Consider the following 18841-nt stretch of genomic DNA (forward strand, 5'->3'; position numbering starts at 1 on the left):
TATCAGAACATTCAATTTTATGAAACTCCAAATAATTCATGTTGAGAATGTTACTTTACAGCTTGAATGAACAAGACAAATTTTGGCTAAAAAACATTTTTCATCCTTTTTATCTCAGGTACTGGATCAGTGAATAAGCATATTGCGGTCTGAATGTCTGGCAAGTGCATAGGAAAAGGCATAACTACGCACTCAGACGCACAGCGCAATTGCAAATGCCCCAGTAGTGCAGCCCTAGGGACCAGTATAGTCTATTTGTACTGAAAGTTGCAATAATCTATGTGGGTGGTTGTGCACAGCAGCTGCTGATGATTTGGGTGCTGCACATGCAGTACAAAAAGGAGATGAGGTAATATTTTGTCCTGATCGAAGTCAATGGCAAAACTCCCATTGTCTTCAGTCGGGACAGGATTTCACTCTGATCTCTGGGCCACACTCTTCAACACTCTCTTGGAGGGCCTTTGAGGTAGCATTTCTCCGCTGTTTCAAGGTGACTAGAATCAGAGTGGCCAACTTCCACCTGCATCATCATTGCTATGGGCAGGCTTGCTGGCATGTATCTATGCTCATTGTTCACTGGTGTATGGCCTTATATGTGTATGCCATCAATTGCTATATTTAATAAATCATGGTATATATTTCAACCCCTTACATACACTGATAAATTGTTTTTAGTGCACTTAGGGAATTTAGCGAATTCCCTTTACCAATTATATTATTGTTTTCATAGTAAATGGAAATCAGATACTTAGAAATTCTTATTCAGGGATCTTCAATGCATTTTCTCCAGTATGAATGGCTTTTTAATTTCTACAAGCACTCTTTGGCTGGCTTCATTTCACTGAAGCTGTTACTCTTACTGAAAACCCTTGGCTAAGCTATTATACCAGCAGCAAGCTTGGTTGGATAGTGTTCAATTGCTACATTAGTCATAGAATCGATATTCCAAGGGAATTGGTATAAAGAATTGAAAACTATTTTAGGCTGCTATAGCAGCTTTTATTTTTTAAAAATGGAACATAGTTGCTAAAATAGTAGAAATAATGCCACAAAAATGGGCAAAAGTGTTACGCTTCAGAAATATTGAATCATTCTTTTCATGTAGGAGAGAAGTAAAGAGTGAATTGTGTAACTTATTTGTCTCCAATTGTTCTTTCAGGCTGAGGTATGCTCTGGAACAGTAGCAGAAGTAATCCAGTCTGTTGTGAATGGTGCAGATGGTTGCATATTTTGCTTTGGTCATGTCAAGCTTGGTGAGCTCCCAAATTCGTTACAGTTAATTACTATGTCAGTCTGGTAATTACATACTGTCAGCTTCTGGAACAATAAATCTGGAGTATACGAATAGATTAGAATTTCTTTTTAATTAGCTTTGCCAACTTATCATGGTTTATTTCTACACTGGGATCTTAAATTCTAATTTGAAAAGGTAAACTGTAACATCAGATTAGTTTATGTAGGAACAAGCTTTTCGAGGCATGTTATGATGAAAATCAAAAGATCAGAGATACTTTAAAAATTAATTTGCTTTGGGTTTGAGTTACAAAAATGGCAAAATTAATTGAATAAATACTAACTGATTAATAATTAAATACATACAAATCATTTTTGCATTTGTTAGCCCAAGCTATCTGTACAGCACATGGCATATAATGTAAATTGGGAGCTGCATAAGAAGAAACTGTTTTATTCTTGAAAGATAAGTTTTTATATTTTCCTTTCCTTTCCAGGTAAATCTTATACCATGATTGGCAAAGATAACTCCACACAAAGCCTTGGTATTATCCCCTGTGCAATTTCTTGGCTCTTCAAGTTAATCAATGAACGCAAAGAAAAAACTGGGACTCGTTTCTCTATTAGAGTATCTGCTGTGGAGATCAGTGGCAAAGATGAAAACCTTAAGGATTTGTTAGCTGAAGTAGCCACTGGCAGCCTTCAGGATGGTCAGTCTCCAGGGGTTTATTTGAGAGAGGATCCGATATGTGGAACCCAGGTATAATGGCTATCGCAACATAGGCTTTTCAGCCTGACTTTCCTCTGTTTTTTATTTCCTTTTATCTGACAATGATGATGACAATTTTTAAGATGGTAAATTTTTTTATTGTCTTTAATATATAATCCCCACTCCCATGGTGTACATATTTGTTTCTCTTATCGCCCTAGAGACTTAGTATGATCAGCAAAAAACATTCCCCCCTGCCTTAATTAGCCATTTTCTTGTTTATATTCAAGCTTCAAAACCAAAGTGAGCTTAGGGCCCCGACAGCAGAGAAAGCTGCCTTTTTCCTTGATGCTGCAATTGCTGCCAGAAGTACCAGTAAAACTGAGTGTGATGAAGAAGACAGGAGGAATTCACATATGCTCTTCACTCTTCACATTTACCAGTATCGCATGGAGAAGAGTGGCAAAGGAGGAAGTAAGATCAGTCACTCCAAATTTGATGTATTTATTTAGTTTGAAATAAATATTTTTACATTTAGATTAAAAATAATATGCAGTATACTAAAAAAGAACCCAACCAAGCCCCCCAAGCAGTCGAGAATGGACAAACCTTGGTAGATGTGGCTAATATCTTCTTTGTTCAATTCACATGTTGCCCCATTAATATTTAATTCAGGCATTACCCCACACTGCATTCATTATTTCTGTCATTTGAATAAATTCTGCATAGCTAATCTGCTGTGAGTCCTTTTGCTCAGGTGAATGTGTGTATAAACGTTGTTTTGTTTTAGTGTCCGGAGGACGGAGCCGTTTGCATCTGATTGATCTAGGAAGCTGTGAAAAAGTGCTGAGCAAGAGCCGAGATGGGGGAGGTTCCCTGTGCCTGTCTCTGTCTGCCCTGGGCAATGTAATTTTGGCCTTAATTAATGGTGCTAAACATGTACCATACAAGTAAGTAAATTACTGTGTACATTGCCTTAAATATAGCTTGCAAAAAAATTATATCAAGGGCCTGCTAATCTATTGCACTATGTCAATGGAAGTTTTGCCAGTCACATATATGACAACATATATCTGGCCTCCAGTACAGTTTTTATGACATTTATGTTCATGTAATGTATGATAAACCCTGGGTGGGATGATTAGTTGGTGATTAGGTCCTGCTTTGTGCAGGGGGTTGGACTAGATGACCTCCTGAGATCTTGCAACCCTGATATTCTATGATTCTATGATTTTAGAGTCCCATAATGTGGTGGTGGTATGCACAGCGGTCTGAAAAATCATATGCATTGTGGCATATACCTAAGTTGGATGAAGGGAGCTTGTCCACTTTGAAAAAATTGCAGAAATGTTTTTCTTTTTTTGTGAAATGTTGAAACTTTGAAAAATTTTGGCCAGCTTGTTGAAAACCAGGGGACATTTTATTTCCCTGTTGTTGTTTTTTTTTCAAATTTAGAGGTGGTCTTGAAATATCGAGAAACATCAACCAGCTTTACTGTGCATGTAACAGAGTGGTGAGGATCGTATCAGTAGTGCTATAAATAATATGCCCTGTTCAGCAGGTTGCACATATGTATGTTTCCAATAAAAACTGTGCATTTAAATACATTCAGGACCATATTCTGTTCCTGTGTGGAAAAGGGAATGGTAACTTGACAAAAGTGAGCATCGATGTGTGCTTTATAGAGTGTGCTTGGCGGTACTGTCATGGTGAGGGAATACATTCACATCTGCAGGGGGCCCAGTCTAAAGAGGACATCCCTGCCACAGACATCACTGGTAGAATTTGGCCTTTCGTACCAGAGTTTAATTGTTGCTTGCTATGATGAGTTGTAAGTTAGTGCCTCATTTATTTCTCATGTCATTTCACATATTTATCCAGTGTGGAATATGGAGCAGGTGCTCTTTCATTTTGTATTAGGTGAAAGCAGGTGTTTTCCTTAGGCCAGTTGCCAGCTGAGCGAATGGACTAGAATAGTGAATGGCCAGAGCCTCAGGACCAAGCCCTTTGCCACCAAGCCCAGCTCAGTGAGCAAAGGCATAAAGATGACTTCCTGACACAGGCCACTGGGTGCTGTGCCAGTTCTGAGGAGCAACTTGTAGCAGCCTCAGGAGTGTTCTAAGTTGTGCCAGTTGCATACAGCCCCTAAGTAGCTTTTCTGGCAGCTGTGGCATTCCAGAGCATGATGACTCCTCAGCTGCACTGGCTATGGCTGAAGACCACGTTGGCCGTACACCATCTAATGATTCCCCAAGGGAAATCCTCGGACAGCCAGTTAAGCTAATTTCCCACCGGATTTGTGCTGCCAGAGCAGAGTGGGCAGAATGGAAGCCAGGATCTGGCCCTAAATCTGCACCTAAGCCACATAGAAGAACTATAGCAAATGTCATAAGTACTTCAGTGTATGAGCATTGTGATATAGCTGTATCCACCCAAAAAGACGTGCACGTTATGGTATATGCGAGCTTATAGCCACATCCATAGCCACAGATCGGGCTATAAAGCATGGATGAGTGTTTGAGTAATCAGACTTTTCAAATAGGTGGGCATTTAAGGCATCTCTTTTCTCCCTTTGAATAGTGGAACATTCAGTGCACTGCTGCATCAGGCAGTGCAACGTCCAATGGATGGCTGTATTGTCACTTACTAAGGGGAAGCTTTGTGGAATTCTTTCTTCTCAATGCTACAAGGTGTGGATCTGGTGTATGGGCTCCCTCCTCTGTGAAGACAAGGAGGACAGGGAGATTTCTTTGCACCATGCTCCTGGTCAGAATGTCCAGGTCATGGTCTCTCTTTTAAAATGGCAGAGGAAAAATTAGGTGGGGCAGGGCTTAAACGTATCTTTGATGCCTAATAATATATTTGTTAGGGTATTCTTGGCTGTGTCTGTTCAGCCATATAAAGTTATTTTATTCCTTGTTACACGAACTGTTCATCTGTAGGTCATGTAGGTTAGGTAACATGGTGATGGTGCATTCAAAGTACCAGAGATTAGCTCTAACGAGATAAAAGATAGTACTTGTAAGCTGTTTGGGTAATACTAAGTATCATGATGAACTGCCAGTAAAGTGAATAGTTCTTGGATTTGCCCAAATTAACAAAGAATTTACACCTCTAAAAATATGCAGGTAGAGGAATAAATTTGTTATCTCTGTGTGTGTGTGTGTGTATATATGCTTAGACATGTTTTAAATATGTACAGATCATGTATATTTCAGATCTACCTATACCATACATACATGTACACTATAAAAATGAAACCATAATACTTGGTATTTTAGAAGAGTCTGCAAAAGGAACTAGAATTCTTTTAAACCATCTTAGTATTATTATTTATTACATAGGGACAACAAGTTGACTATGTTGCTGAGAGAATCATTTGGGAACATCAACTGTAGAACAACCATGATTGCTCATATTTCTGACTCCCCAGCAAATTATGCAGAAACTCTCATGACAATTCAGCTTGCATCACGAATCCACCGAATGAGAAAGAAGAAATCCAAGGTTGGTGTACAAGCAAGCTGCAATTAATTTAATTGAAAATTTATTCTCTGAACCCCTTGGTGGGGGAATATGGGACTTCTAAACAATGAGAACTAATACAAAATGCATCAAAGCTTGGTAGAGAAATTGACAAACGTGTTGGCCCAAAGCTGTTGTTATTCCACTTGATTATTAGTCCTGAAACATTTGTGTTTTAATTTTATGCAAGGCACGTTTTCACACACACACACACACACACACACACACACACATTCCTTTGATTTTATGTGGGATTATTGCAAAAATTCCTTTTATTATATGGGGCTATTGCTAAAGGTTCAATTTGTTTTAATCAAAAAACAATAAGGAAAGAATGTAAGATGCTAAGATTGAAAGACAACATAATATTTTGATGTTATGAAACTTATCTGTGGTAAACCTATTAATATAATAATCATATCATGTTTAAAATGTATATAGATAAGTTTTGTTATTTAACTTCATATTGTAAAGGTTTCCACTAGACACAATTGTGGTTGATGGTGAAAGCAAAGCAGAGTACATAATGAGCCCAAGATTTCCTCTCTTATTATAAATACATTTAATATTAATAAAGATTTTCTTTTTTTATAATTAACAGTATGCATCCAGCTCATCTGGAGGAGAAAGTTCATGTGAAGAAGGCCATGTACGAAGACCACCTCACTTGAGACCCTTTCACCCAAGAACTGTAGCACTTGACCCTGATCTTCCTGCACTGAGTATTTCTAGTGATCCTGATTATTCCTCCAGCAGTGAACAATCTTGTGACACCGTCATCTATGTTGGTCCAAACGGTGCAGCTTTGTCTGACAGGGAACTAACAGATAATGAAGGGCCTCCAGAGTTTGTTCCCATAATTCCTTCCCTTAACAAAAAGAGAAGCAAGGACAACTTTGCTATTGCTAGAAGTTCTGACAAGGACCATTTTAAGTGCAACACTTTTGCTGAATTGCAAGAAAGGTTAGAATTCATTGATGGAAGTGAGGAACCTATAAAGTTTGCTTGTGGAGAAACACCTGTTGCATCAAATTGTAGTCCTGTGACAGTGATAGAAAATGTGCAGTCTAAACTGATAAATGAAAAACCATCTTCTCCATCTGGAGCGTATAAAAAATCTGTTCCACAGGAAACAATGTCTCCAAAAAAAGGACATAATCTTCATTTCCAGGCTGCTGTTCAAAGGGGTGGCAGCTGTCATGAAAAGAACGCCCCTCACATCAAAGCGGAACATTCCAAACTGCAAACCAAAGCTGAAGGCAAAAAACTGGGCTCAGCCTCGGATGGCGAGAGAGAGAAAGAGACAATCACAGATTCGCTGAAATCATCGAAATATAACCCTACTAGGAGTCAAGAGCAGAGTAAGGCCACAGCTGAACCTGTAGTGAAAGAAAAGTTCTCATATGTGAAGCGACCTTTACCAAGCCCTGCGCCCCCACCTCCACAACAGAGAGATCAGACCCTCAAGTCCAAAGAAGCATGTTCAGAGTTGGACAATAGCAGTGCAATCCGGACTCCTCCTGTGGGAATGAGTAAGCAAATGACTAGCAAACCTGAGCACAACTTGGTAGGAAGCACATTTCTAGTTGGCAGTAACACCCAGAATCAATCTGGAGCTATCGAGGTACATAGTTTCCACTCAGCGTTCAAAGGTAAATGTTTTGACCGGGATATACTGACCACCACAGTGACTTTGCAGCAGCCTGTGGAGCTGAATGGAGAGGACGAGCTTGTTTTTACAGTGGTAGAGGAACTATCCATCAGTGGAATTTTAGATAATGGAAGGCCTGCCAGTATCATTAGCTTTAACAGCGACTGCTCCCTTCAGGCTCTTGCATCAGGTTCCAGGCCCGTTAGTATTATTAGCAGTATAAATGATGAGTTTGATGCTTATACCTCACAGGCAAGCTCTACTGGTGTAAATATTGATATTGTTTTGCCCTTTGCTGAGGATCCGTTTTCCAGCAGCAGACGTTCCTCCATCAGTTCTTGGCTTAGTGAAGTTAGCATTTGTACAATTGAAAGTGACGGAGCCCAGTCCAGTGACAGTTTTGTTGCCCAGTCCTCTTACAGCTGTAATAAGTCCAAGGAACCTCTTAATCTGGATTTGCCCAATGTAGCCACCCCATTGAAAAGCTCCCTGAATGACAGTGGATTTTGTTTCTCAGAGCTGGAAACTGAGAGTATAAGTTCTAGCAAAATGTCTTCAGGCATCAACAAAATCCCCCAAAACTCTGAATTAACCAAAGCATCTCAGATGAAAAGTGCTTTTTGTGTAGCTGATCAGCCCCTAAAAGTTAAATCTAGCAATTCTCGAGGTACACCGGTGATAGAAACAATACATTCTAGTCTTCCTAGGAAAACAAAAACTACCTCATCTCCAACTCACAATGATGCCACTGTAAGCTACAGGGAACAGCAGAATCCACACACTATTTTTGAAGATCCCTGGCTGGTGCGCATGGATAGTCACTTGGAAGCAAAAGCTGCAGAATCTCTGCTGTCTCCAAAATCTCACACATTTGGTACTGATAAGCAGCCAACAAAAGCTGCCCAATACTTCAGCAGTGCAGCCAAGCCAACTAAGTCTCAGACTATGCTTGCATGCTCCCAGAGGGTTGTAGATGGTTGTGAAATGGCTTGCAAATCTTCCAGTGAAGCCACTAAAAAATCTGAAGCAGCAATGAAAATGCCACAGCTTAAGAGAGGAGCCACTACGCTGGGTGTGATGCCAGTAGCACACAGTAATAGTGCTCCATCAGAAGGTGTGAGCAGGGGAAGTTCTGAAGCTGCCTTTGCTGTTGGCAGCCTGAAAACATCCTTGGGAAAGAAGACTCTGCCACAAAAGTCAAGCATGCTACCTAGGCCAAATGGGACCATACCTCCAACACCACCTGTACGTAAATCAAGCCTAGAGCAGAAAAATGTGGTGGTCGCAAATAGTGGAGGCAAAGCTGCAGGCCTAGACTGTCCTAGAGTTGTAACAGCAAAAGCTGAGGAAGAGGCAGAATTGCGATCAAAAGCTGGATCTTGGGTTAGTGAAAGTACTAGCAGTAAAACAAGCCTCAAGGGAGACCATTCTTTGCCTAAAATGACTTCAAGTTTAAAGACTAAGGCATCTAAAAGTGAAGGTGTTCATCGATATGAGAGTCACATGTCTCTGGAAAGGTGTGATAGTCTGACATCGGTTGGATCCAAAGCAAACACAACTAGGGAAAATGGCAACGCTAGCATCAACAATGGTAGAACGGGACGATCGGTCCCACGGCTGGGAGTTCCCCCTGTAGCTTCTACTGTGACTTCACCACCATCACATACTGCACCTTTACCCTGTAAAAACAGCCAGGCAAAAAGTACCACTAACCAGAAGGCTCAAGCAGGTGGAAACAAAAACCGCAGCCTTTCTACCAATGGGTCAAAGTCGCTTAGCTCCTCTGTAAAATCACTGACTCAGTCTATTGGAAAAAGCTCTAGCATTCCTCCAAGTGGGAAAACAATCCCTCGATCTGTGCAGGGCGTCAACAACAAACCTGGCAGAGGAACTATTATGGGGACAAAGCAAGCAATTAGGGCAGCCAACAGTCGGGTTAATGAGCTGGTATCTGGCAGTTCTGTTAAAATGGGGCATTTCAGAGGCTCCACAGACTCTGATAGCGGGAATGACAGTGGTATTAATCTCAGCGATGAAAAATCACAAATTCCAGTGTTGCCATCTCCTTACAGCAAGATAACTGCGCCCCGGAGGCCTCAGCGGTATAGCAGTGGGCACGGCAGTGATAATAGCAGTGTTTTAAGTGGAGAACTGCCACCAGCAATGGGAAGGACAGCTCTTTTTTACCACAGTGGTGGCAGCAGTGGCTATGAAAGCATGATTCGTGATAGCGAAGCAACAGGCAGTGCCTCTTCCGCACATGACTCAATGAGTGAAAGCGGAATGTCATCACCAGGACGCATGAGGAGTTTGAAGTCCCCTAAGAAAAGATCGACAGGTAAAAAATTAACACGACTCAGGCTTGCGTTTTCAGCCATCTTAGAAATTCATTGATATTCTTCTCATATTTTAGGATGTTGAGTTTTTATTGTGCTTCTTAAGTAAACTGGTAGGTCACTTAGTTTGAATTTAGATGCCTAGCCACGTTAAAGATATACATATGGATAAAAGATGCACTAAATTGTAGATGAATGCTGTTAATTCGTTACAAAATTATAGGCTCTGTAGTTTTTAAAGCAAGTTTTAAAGCTAAATTATGAAAGAGATAGAAGCCTGAGGCCTGGTCTACACTGCAGGGGGTGGGTGGGGGAGGGATCAATCTAAGCGATGCAACTTCAACTACGTGAATAACATAGCTGAAGTCGATGTACTTAGATTGACTTACCATGGTGTCTTCACTGTGGTAGGTAGACTGTTGCCACTCCCGTCGACTCTGTCTGCGCCTCCCGCGGCAGTGGAGTACAAGAGTCGATGGGAGAGTGCTCGGGGGTTGATTTATCGCGTCTAGTCTAGACTTGATAAATTGAACCCCACTGGATCAATCGCTGCCCGCCGATCTGGTGGGTAGGATAGATAGACCCTAAGTAGTGTAACTGTTTTTGTTCAGAGAGGTGTGACTTCCATTCACTTACGTTTGTCCTAAATCTTCTAAGTCCACCACAAAACCAGAGTGATTGGCTGCTTAACAAGGGCTAAATTCCGCCACCTTTATTGACCTTCAGTGGCATTTACTTGTTGGCTTCATTGATGCTGCTTGTGTGGGTAAGTGGTACTGAATGAGAGTAACGGCTTCAGAATCAGGGTTCTAATGTCCAAGTTTTGGAAATAGTTTTTACTATTCCAGCCAGAAATACCATGTTCGTTATTGGGGATTCACTGCAATTCATGCAATGATAGCTCCTGACTGAAAGGCTGCTCCTGCAACCTTTAACTTCTAGTAGCACTATGTGTGGGAGTAGGGTAAGAACTACTCCTCTGAGCATGGGCTTGCTGAATCTGACACGTCAATTGGAAAGGTGTAATTATTGCAGTCTCTGTAGGTGCACATGATGCTTGTGCCAGCACAACTAAACGAGTTAAACTGAGGTATATGTTATTGTGCTTTCTGGTCAAAGCAACTGAGTTGCTTTGATAGGCAATAAATCAGTTCAGAGACCTTGTGCAACACTTGCAGCAGTTCTTTTTTCATAGCACATGAAGCTCTCCTACAAATCAATATTAACAGCTGTGTAAAGTTGCACACGTATTGAGAAGGCATTACTCACTGATGGATTTGTATTTGTTTTTGCCCCAGGAAATGCTTAGAAGGTCTTTAAAAATGACAAATTATTTCTTTTTCAGCTGAAATTGTCTTCGTTGGTAAATTATACCTTACTTTTTGAATGCTTCATACTCTGACACACTAATATATTTTATACATGAAGTGGAACTTCATAGGACTTTTATTCAATATTGGACAAACAGGAAATGTTTGATAGACCCATTATTGGCCTAAGTATTCAATAGGAAATGTTAGCCATGTTCCTGGGGTAACTTAATACTAACCTGTCAAAGTGGATTTGAGACTTGCTTCTGCTGGATTTTAGCTCTTAGGAAAGCAGTGCTAGAGAAACTCATCCTGGGAACTGATCCTAGTCCCATCAAAGCCAATGGAAGCCTAATCCTTAATCCTGCAAACCCTTCTGTGTAAGTAGTCCCCTATGTCCATATGGAGCTCCAATGACTTCACATTGGGACCACTAGGTACCATGAAGTTCATCTGCTTGTATGCGATTGACTGCATCTGTTTATTGACTTCAGAGGGCTTCCAGCTGCCAGAAGGCAGTTGCAGGATTGGGATTTTAGTTCATGGGGAGGATCAGGCCTGACACAGTCAGATTGAATAACTTGAAGTTGTGGAAAGGATACCCTGTTGATTACATACCCAAAATAGACTAAATTGATGTGGCCCAGCTGCCTGGAGGTCCCATATTTGCCAGGATTCATTTATTAAGAATATTTATACCAGGTAACTCCTTAAGCACATACAGCAAATATCTCACTTTCAATGAGGCCTGGTGAGCTTTCACCTCTTTATTGACCATTCGTAAAGTTTATAAAGTAACTGACCTGATCTCATGGCACTTGACTCCCATGTAGGAGACCCAGGTTTGGAGATGGCCTCAGTCATACTCTTCTAAGCAGCAGTGAAATGTTGCCCTCTTGATGCACTCAGCTGCAGTCAGAAGAAGAGAGGCAATAATTATAAGATGCCATACCTCTGGTTTTCTCCCATGAGACTCCAGACACTGAGGATAATTTTACTTCACTTCTCCCTCAAAGATTCCGTCCTGCGATGGGAAAATTTTGGAAGCAACTCCTTTCAAGGAGTGCAGTGTTCCTCTGAATCTCCATTAAAAGGGAGTCACTAGAGGGAATGTACATTTCTCCCACTGAGCTCTGAATCAGCAAGCATGAAGCTGCTCACACTCCCCATCACAAAGCGACAAAGAGCACAAGCAGTAATATCACTCTTACACTTCAACTTGTTTTTGTGTCATTGGCTCCAGTGATCTGGGGATCAGTGCCACTGGCTTCGGTTTTGCCTGAACATGGCTTGTACACTTGTTGGTTAATGACAGATGCATCACTAAGAACTAGTCTCTCAAAAAGTAGAGGGTGACACATGACTGAAAAAAATGTCTGCATCAATGCGCTCAGCTTTGTATGGGCAAATACCAGCACATGTCTGGATGCCCATTTTTTTATGGGTACAAGATAGTCTCTGCCTTGTGAAATTTTTGCCCTGATGCATCTTGGTAACAGTAAAAAGAACAGGAGGACTTGTGGCACCTTAGACCATAAGCTTTCGTGGGCTACAGCCCACTTTATCGGATGCATAGAATGGAACATATAGTAAGAAGATATACAGATAAGTTGGAAGTTGCCATATAAACTGTGAGAGGCTAATTAGTTAAGATGAGCTATTATCAGCAGGAGAAAAAAACTTTTGTAGTGATAATCAAGATGATCCATTTAGACAGCTGACAAGAAGGTGGGAGGATTCTTAGATTGGGGGGAATCTTAGATTCCCTAATGACAGGTTTCAGAGTAGCAGCCGTGTTAGTCTGTATTTGCAAAAAGAAAAGGAGTACTAGTGGCACCTTAGAGACTAACCAATTAAGTATCCTCACACCTTCTTGTCAACTGTCTAAATGGGCCATCTTGATTATCACTACAAAAGTTTTTTTCTCCTGCGGATAATAGCTCATCTTAACTAATTAGCCTCTCATAGTTTGCATGGCAACTTCCAACTTATCTGTATGCATATATATATCTTCTTACTGGGTAACAGTGTTGTTCTTAAATCTGGGAGACCCTTGTTAAGTAGCAAGTGAATTTCCTGGTTCCCTGGCCTTTGCAGCTCTGTTGCATTGTGGAAGTGATGTGCTTGGACACGAAAGAGGAGAATTACGGTTGTAGCATAGCTAGTTGCTGCCCTAAGTGCCAGAAGCCTTCAACTTCCACTGAAATAATCCCACATCATTTTGCAGCTTGGATGCTGAGTTTAGAGGAGGCCATGTGCCAGTCCAGTTGGCCAACAGGCTGTTGTTACGGTAGAAGAAAAAGGGGGGTTGGTTATGCAATGGGGTGGAGTGAGGGTGGTTCTGTAGAATGAAGTGGAAACCTCATCTGAACAAGTCTTGCTTAGAATTAACCTAGGCATAGAACAAATAGCCTGTCAGAATCATCAAACGTTATCAGCCTCGTCACATTACCTAGTTGACTACTTTTGCCAGAGTGAAGAAATGAATGAGATCATACTTACTCACAAAAAAGAAAGGTACTCACTCATGAAAGTGGGCAGACAAAATTTAGGAAGGCTGGCATAAGGAACTGATGCTTAGATGGCCCTTGGGAGAACTACTACTGCTGTTTACCACCACTAAACAAACAAGGACCGTGCCAAAGCCCATCAAAACAGTAAGGCCCAGATCCTTAAAGCTATTTAGATGCCTAACTCCCATTGATTTCAGATTGCAGTTAGGTCCCTAATAACTTCAAAGATCTGGCCTAACTGCCTTACATTATTAAAAGAAAAGGATTAAAAAAAAGCATTTCCCCCAAAGTATCCTGAAAACCTATATATTTTCTTTGTTTTGTCATATTTTGCAATACACTAGTACTCCTAGGTTTTGGATGCATAATGTCCCATGTGATGCAAAATACTTTAAAAAAAATTTATTTAAGGTCTCCAGCGTCGTAGACTGATTCCTGCTCCATTGCCTGATGCTACATCCTTAGGAAGAAAGCCCAGTGTCACTGGCCAGTGGGTTGATCTACCACCTTTGCCAGGCACTTTAAAAGAGCCATTTGAAATTAAAGTTTATGAGATTGATGATGTGGAACGATTACAGCGACACAGACAAGAGGAAACTGAGGTCAGTACATATTTTACAACAACTCCAGACAACTTAAATTACAATATACAGGCAGAATCACTGCTTGAATGCTAGTTTGGCATGCAGGAAATTGATTGCAATTAAAGCACTATAATTATTAATTTTACAATTCATATGTTGGGGTGCCCTTAACGTAGAAAATGAAAATAATTACTGTCTACAATTAATTGTGTTCAACATGACTGATGGCATGAACGGAGAACACCAATGAATACATTATGAGAAGACTTTATAATCTTAGCCTGCCTGATGAAACTTTACAGCCTCTCTCTACTACAGGGTCATTAACTCTTTATGTAAATGACATAAAGTATCCTGGTTAGAATTCTATTAAATCAGGGATATTGAGAGTTTAATTTACTTGTAATTGGAAAACAATTCAGTTAATTCTATTTTGGAGACCAGAGTTCTGTATTCTTCTGATGCCTTTTTTCCCCCCATTTTTTCCAAAATAGCCTTTCCAGGATGTTGAAAAGGTAAGAATGCTTTTATATAACTACAAATTCCTATGTCTTAATGTTCTTAAAGAGTTCAGAGTTTCATTTAACATGATTAGACTGTGTTTATTATTTGCAGTAGTAGAGAAAATAATTTCTCTACAAACAGTAGCAATTTCAGAGTATATTAGAGATGTATGTTAATTTAGAAAAGTGCAATAAATGCTTAACTGATTGTGGCATGCTGTTCCTGTAGATTAGAATCCATTCATGCACATTTCAAGTGAAGAGAAAAAAAACGCTGTTAAATGTTACAATGTAATGAGGTGGGTAGGATTTGGGTGGTGCTGACAAAGGCCAGGCCAGGCCAGACAGATTCATGAAGTGGTCTTTCTGTGCCTTTAAAGGGTCTGATGTATTTCAATACCAAGCTGAAGATTTTAGAAAGGCGCCATCAGCAGATTAGAGAAGTGAAGGCAAAACATGAATGTCTGAAGGAAGAGTTGGAAGAGACAAAGTGCAGATTGATGATGGATCCAAATAAGTGGAAAGAAGAGTGTAAGTATTTCGCCAAAGTCACTGTGAAGTCCAGATTCAGCAAGAAACTTTTGCACATGCTTAACTTTAAGTAACGAGTAACTTTAACTTATTTAACTTTAAGCATGTGCTTAAATTGCTAGCTGAATTGGGGCCTTAAAGAACTTTGCACAGCAATGAAGTTTGGTGTGGTATGGGATTGCTTTGCAATACTGGGGTACTGTAAGTAGAATTCAGAAACTAGCAAAACTATAAGAAGACTGAAATAATAATAATAATTAATAATAAATACTTTATATAGTGCTTTATAGCCACAGAGGTATTTTACACCAGGAATAAGTATTATTGCCCTCATTTTGCAGATGGGAAACTGAGGTGTTGAAATCAGAGCCTTATTCCAGCAAAGCACTTAAACAGATGCTTACATTTTTTGCTAGATTGGAGCCTAGGGCTGGAATTCTGACTCAAGTGAAGCTAATGGCAAAACTCACTTGAGCTGAATGGGGACAGGATTTTACCCTAGGACTTTGTTTCTTATGTGGTGATACCAGTAACTGTTGACGGAAGATGGTAAATTCTGCATCTGAAATCATTTTTTATTGTAGACGGTTTCTCATATAAACATTTTGGTTTTTCGCAAACAGTTGAGGTGGACCCTCACCTTGATCAGGAGTCTCAGGAGTATCTGGAGGCACTGGAACAAGTGACAGAGGAACTAGAGCAGTGTGTTAATCTGTGCAAGTCACATGTCATGATAGTGACCTGTTTTGATATTGGGATGATATCCGATCTGCAAGATGGAGTTCGAGAAGTGGAAGTTTGAAGGTGGTTTTTCAAGGGACTTTAGGAAGTGGAGCCAAACTGTCCAAAACGAAGAAGAAAAAGGATTAGGAAGTGAAAGCGGAAATGTGAAGACTTAAAGCCACGATGAATGTTGTAGAGACTGATACAGATGAGGAATTGGAATGTTTATAAATCATTATGGTGCCTCTACGTGACCTGAACTGTACAAGGATAAAAATAGAAATAAACATTGTTTCTAACAGAGAAAAGCAGAAAAATCTAGTACAAACCAAGACTTTAAAAAACAAACAGAAAACAATGAAAGTGCCTTTAAAATTCATTTGATTTTCATTTTGTATTTGGTGCTAGAATTAAAGCCAGCAAACCTAAGCAGACCACAAAATGTATTCCTATGAAATATTTTATACTGTATAGTGTATTTATGACTATATGTAAAAAAAAACAACATTGTAGCACAAGCAATAAGTAAATTATGTTTTCATACCTGAACTTGCCTTCTTGTTTAATAGAAAAGCTGTTTTATGTAGCAGAACTAAAATTGTATTATAATTGTTTTCTTGGTTAGGATTCAAGATATTTTTATGAACAGTTATCTATTGAAGAAGTGTATTATGGAATTTCAAGATGATTGTTTTATGTTCTGTTTTTGTATTATTCCTTTTTCAGGTCAAAATAAATGTTTGTGTTCCATTTATATATAAATATATATATAACTGCTTAACTACTTCCTTGGTTACTAACCTCTGTTTTCATGGATCCGATCTTTTTAGAGTTGTTAACCGAACTCGAGGAAGTCTAGAAGGGCATTGTGGTTTGTTTTTCTCTGACTACAGGAACTGAGAATTATGTTTATTACCAAAACCATAAAACAAACAAGCAAAAAAAAAAAAGTTAGTTTTTGTAAATTTTAAGTTAGGTCCATATTTTTATATAGTTTTGACTATAAATAAAGGTTTTTGCATTATGAACTTTAAGACAAATAGTATATCTTTTTACAGTTTTTCTAAGGAAGGCAAACCCTCAGGATCAAGTTTATACATGCTGCATGAGATTTGTGCTTTTTTGAAGGAGACCACCTAAGCGTGGAAACTATTGATAAATTTGTTGCCAAGCGAATACTTTTGAAAAAGTTTAATAGTGTATGTAATATCACATTTCATAATGAATCATATTTTCTGATCATCTTGCTTTTTATGGGTTTTTTCAAATCCTTTGTACAAATGTGTATTATAACAGCTTGCTTCAGCTTTTATCTGTGAATAAAAGATACATCTATTGTTATCGATTGCTTCTTATTATTTCCATGATTTTCTCTATGCTGCAATACAATGTAAGGAGTGCAAGGCACAATTATATAGCATTAGGTACTTAAATACATCTTAAAAATCTAATCATGCATGTCTTTCCCCTGGTCATACAGGAAATGTGTGGCTATGCTGGGAATTGAACTCAGTTCTCCTGAATCCAAGTTTAGTTTTGTTAAATATTATTTAAAACACACTGACTTCAGTGGAGCCAGGATTTCACCCAATGGGAAGACTCCTACCCAAGGTGATTTACGGTTTATTGGGCCAGATCCATCTCCACATGGGAGGTGGGTTCAGTTGTCTCTATGGCACCTGAGTCTCCATGTCTCCTGAGTCTGTGCATTGTCTTACTGCTCCCTCCCTCCAACTAATTAGCAGGGAATTTGCAAGAAAGTTAACATACACTCCTCCTCCTCATTAAATGCAGAGTTTCTTCAGGGGTAGGAAGCTCTGGCAATGTGACTTGGAGAAAAGTCACAAGTAGTCCAGAGCCTCCAGCAAATTGCAGGGGATCTGGGAGGTTTGGATATCTGGGTGGGATTCTTTATTCTGCAGATAGCAGAGTTTGCAAGAAATTCTACAAAGGGGAACCAGGGTGTTCCTTCCCTCTTTCCCCTTGATTTTCCCAAGGAAATGGTACAGTCCAGCTCATTTTTATGTATTGCACATTGAATCATATTTGGTGGTGCACAAACTATAGATGGAATGTGGGGGCCCAGTTTCTGTGTTCCTCTATTGCTGTGTTAGCTCTTTTTCCAGGTCGTGGAGCAGGTCAGCTTGGATTCTGGTGTAAAGCTCTGGCAAAATGGGACTGTATCCCATGCCTCATGCAGACAATATTCTAAATAGCCAATGCAAGTTAGCTCTATAGAGCCCTGGACTGTGAGAAGAGAGATTGATCTAGAAGTGGCAGAGTTGTTACAAAGTGTTCCACCCGATCCAGCACCTGCTGATTTCAGTGGATGCAGGATGGGGCTATACATTCAAATTATTTTTACAATTCTTTTGAAACAATTATAGGAGTAGCAATTATTCCAAAGATGAATAGCTTGGATTACAGAATCATTACACACAAGCCTATTTATCAATTAAATAAATCTATCCCTGCTATGAAAAACCCTCAAAAAAGACAGCATAGAGTCAGCAAGGTCAAATACCTTTTAGCAAAAATGGAAAAACACATAATTGCATAGGTGCTGGAACTAGGGGTGCTGGGGGGGGGGGGCGGTGGTGCAGCTGCAGCCCCTTGCTTGAAGTGGTTTCCATTATATACAGGGTTTACAGTTTGGTTCAATGACTCTCAGCATCTCCACTATGAAAATTGTTCCAGCACTCCTGTATACTTGGCCAGACAGCAGTACAACCTGGGATTCTTGCTATATGAAGTGAAAAGGCCAAGGAAAGATGGGCTCATATTTTGAAAAGGAAACAATGTTGTTTTTGGTGGATTAATGTTGATAGGCTCCATGGTGCTGACTTTGCCAGTATGACTATCCAATGAAGATACATGGCCATATCCCACCACTGATGACAAACTCCTGCTGAAGTGAGTTTTATGCAGAAACCGATCACAGGATATGACCCATACACACAACTGGGCCAGGTTCCAATCTCCATTACACGAGTAATGTAAATCCAAAGTAATTCCTAGAACTGCAATCACTTATTCATGAAACAGAATGAAACCCAAGAATCTAACTAGTACATAAACTATCACAATCTCGACTGGGTACGAACCTCTTTGTTACGCACTCCACGCTCATCCTCAAAAGGTTTATTTTTTCAACTATTAAAAATCTTTAAAGAACAAAAGCTCCCCCAAATTATATAAACATAATGGAAAAACTACAGCAAAA

At 39.8% G+C, this 18841-nt stretch overlaps 1 protein-coding gene across 3 annotated transcripts in view; it reads left to right on the top strand.

Moving 5' to 3' along the window:
- KIF26A (kinesin family member 26A) overlaps nucleotides 1-16911 on the top strand; it is a 133060-nt gene extending 116149 nt beyond the window's left edge. For 2 of the 3 annotated variants that reach the window (XM_084630183.1, XM_084630185.1), the window contains exons 7-16: nucleotides 1160-1253; nucleotides 1731-1993; nucleotides 2233-2416; nucleotides 2733-2892; nucleotides 5287-5449; nucleotides 6069-9456; nucleotides 13689-13879; nucleotides 14356-14376; nucleotides 14745-14895; nucleotides 15519-16910. In XM_084630183.1, the coding sequence (XP_084486309.1) occupies nucleotides 1160-1253; nucleotides 1731-1993; nucleotides 2233-2416; nucleotides 2733-2892; nucleotides 5287-5449; nucleotides 6069-9456; nucleotides 13689-13879; nucleotides 14356-14376; nucleotides 14745-14895; nucleotides 15519-15697 (4794 nt within the window). In that variant the 3' untranslated portion in view covers nucleotides 15698-16910. Of the gene's footprint in view, nucleotides 1-1159; nucleotides 1254-1730; nucleotides 1994-2232; nucleotides 2417-2732; nucleotides 2893-5286; nucleotides 5450-6068; nucleotides 9457-13688; nucleotides 13880-14355; nucleotides 14377-14744; nucleotides 14896-15518 lie in introns of all 3 variants that reach the window. The other variant, XM_084630184.1, reaches the window with a different exon arrangement.
- Nucleotides 16912-18841: the final 1930 nt, after the last annotated feature.

The sequence above is a fragment of the Lepidochelys olivacea genome (genome assembly GCF_965140295.1).
Source record: "Lepidochelys olivacea isolate rLepOli2 genome assembly, chromosome: 6".
Taxonomy (NCBI): Eukaryota; Metazoa; Chordata; order Testudines; family Cheloniidae; genus Lepidochelys; species Lepidochelys olivacea.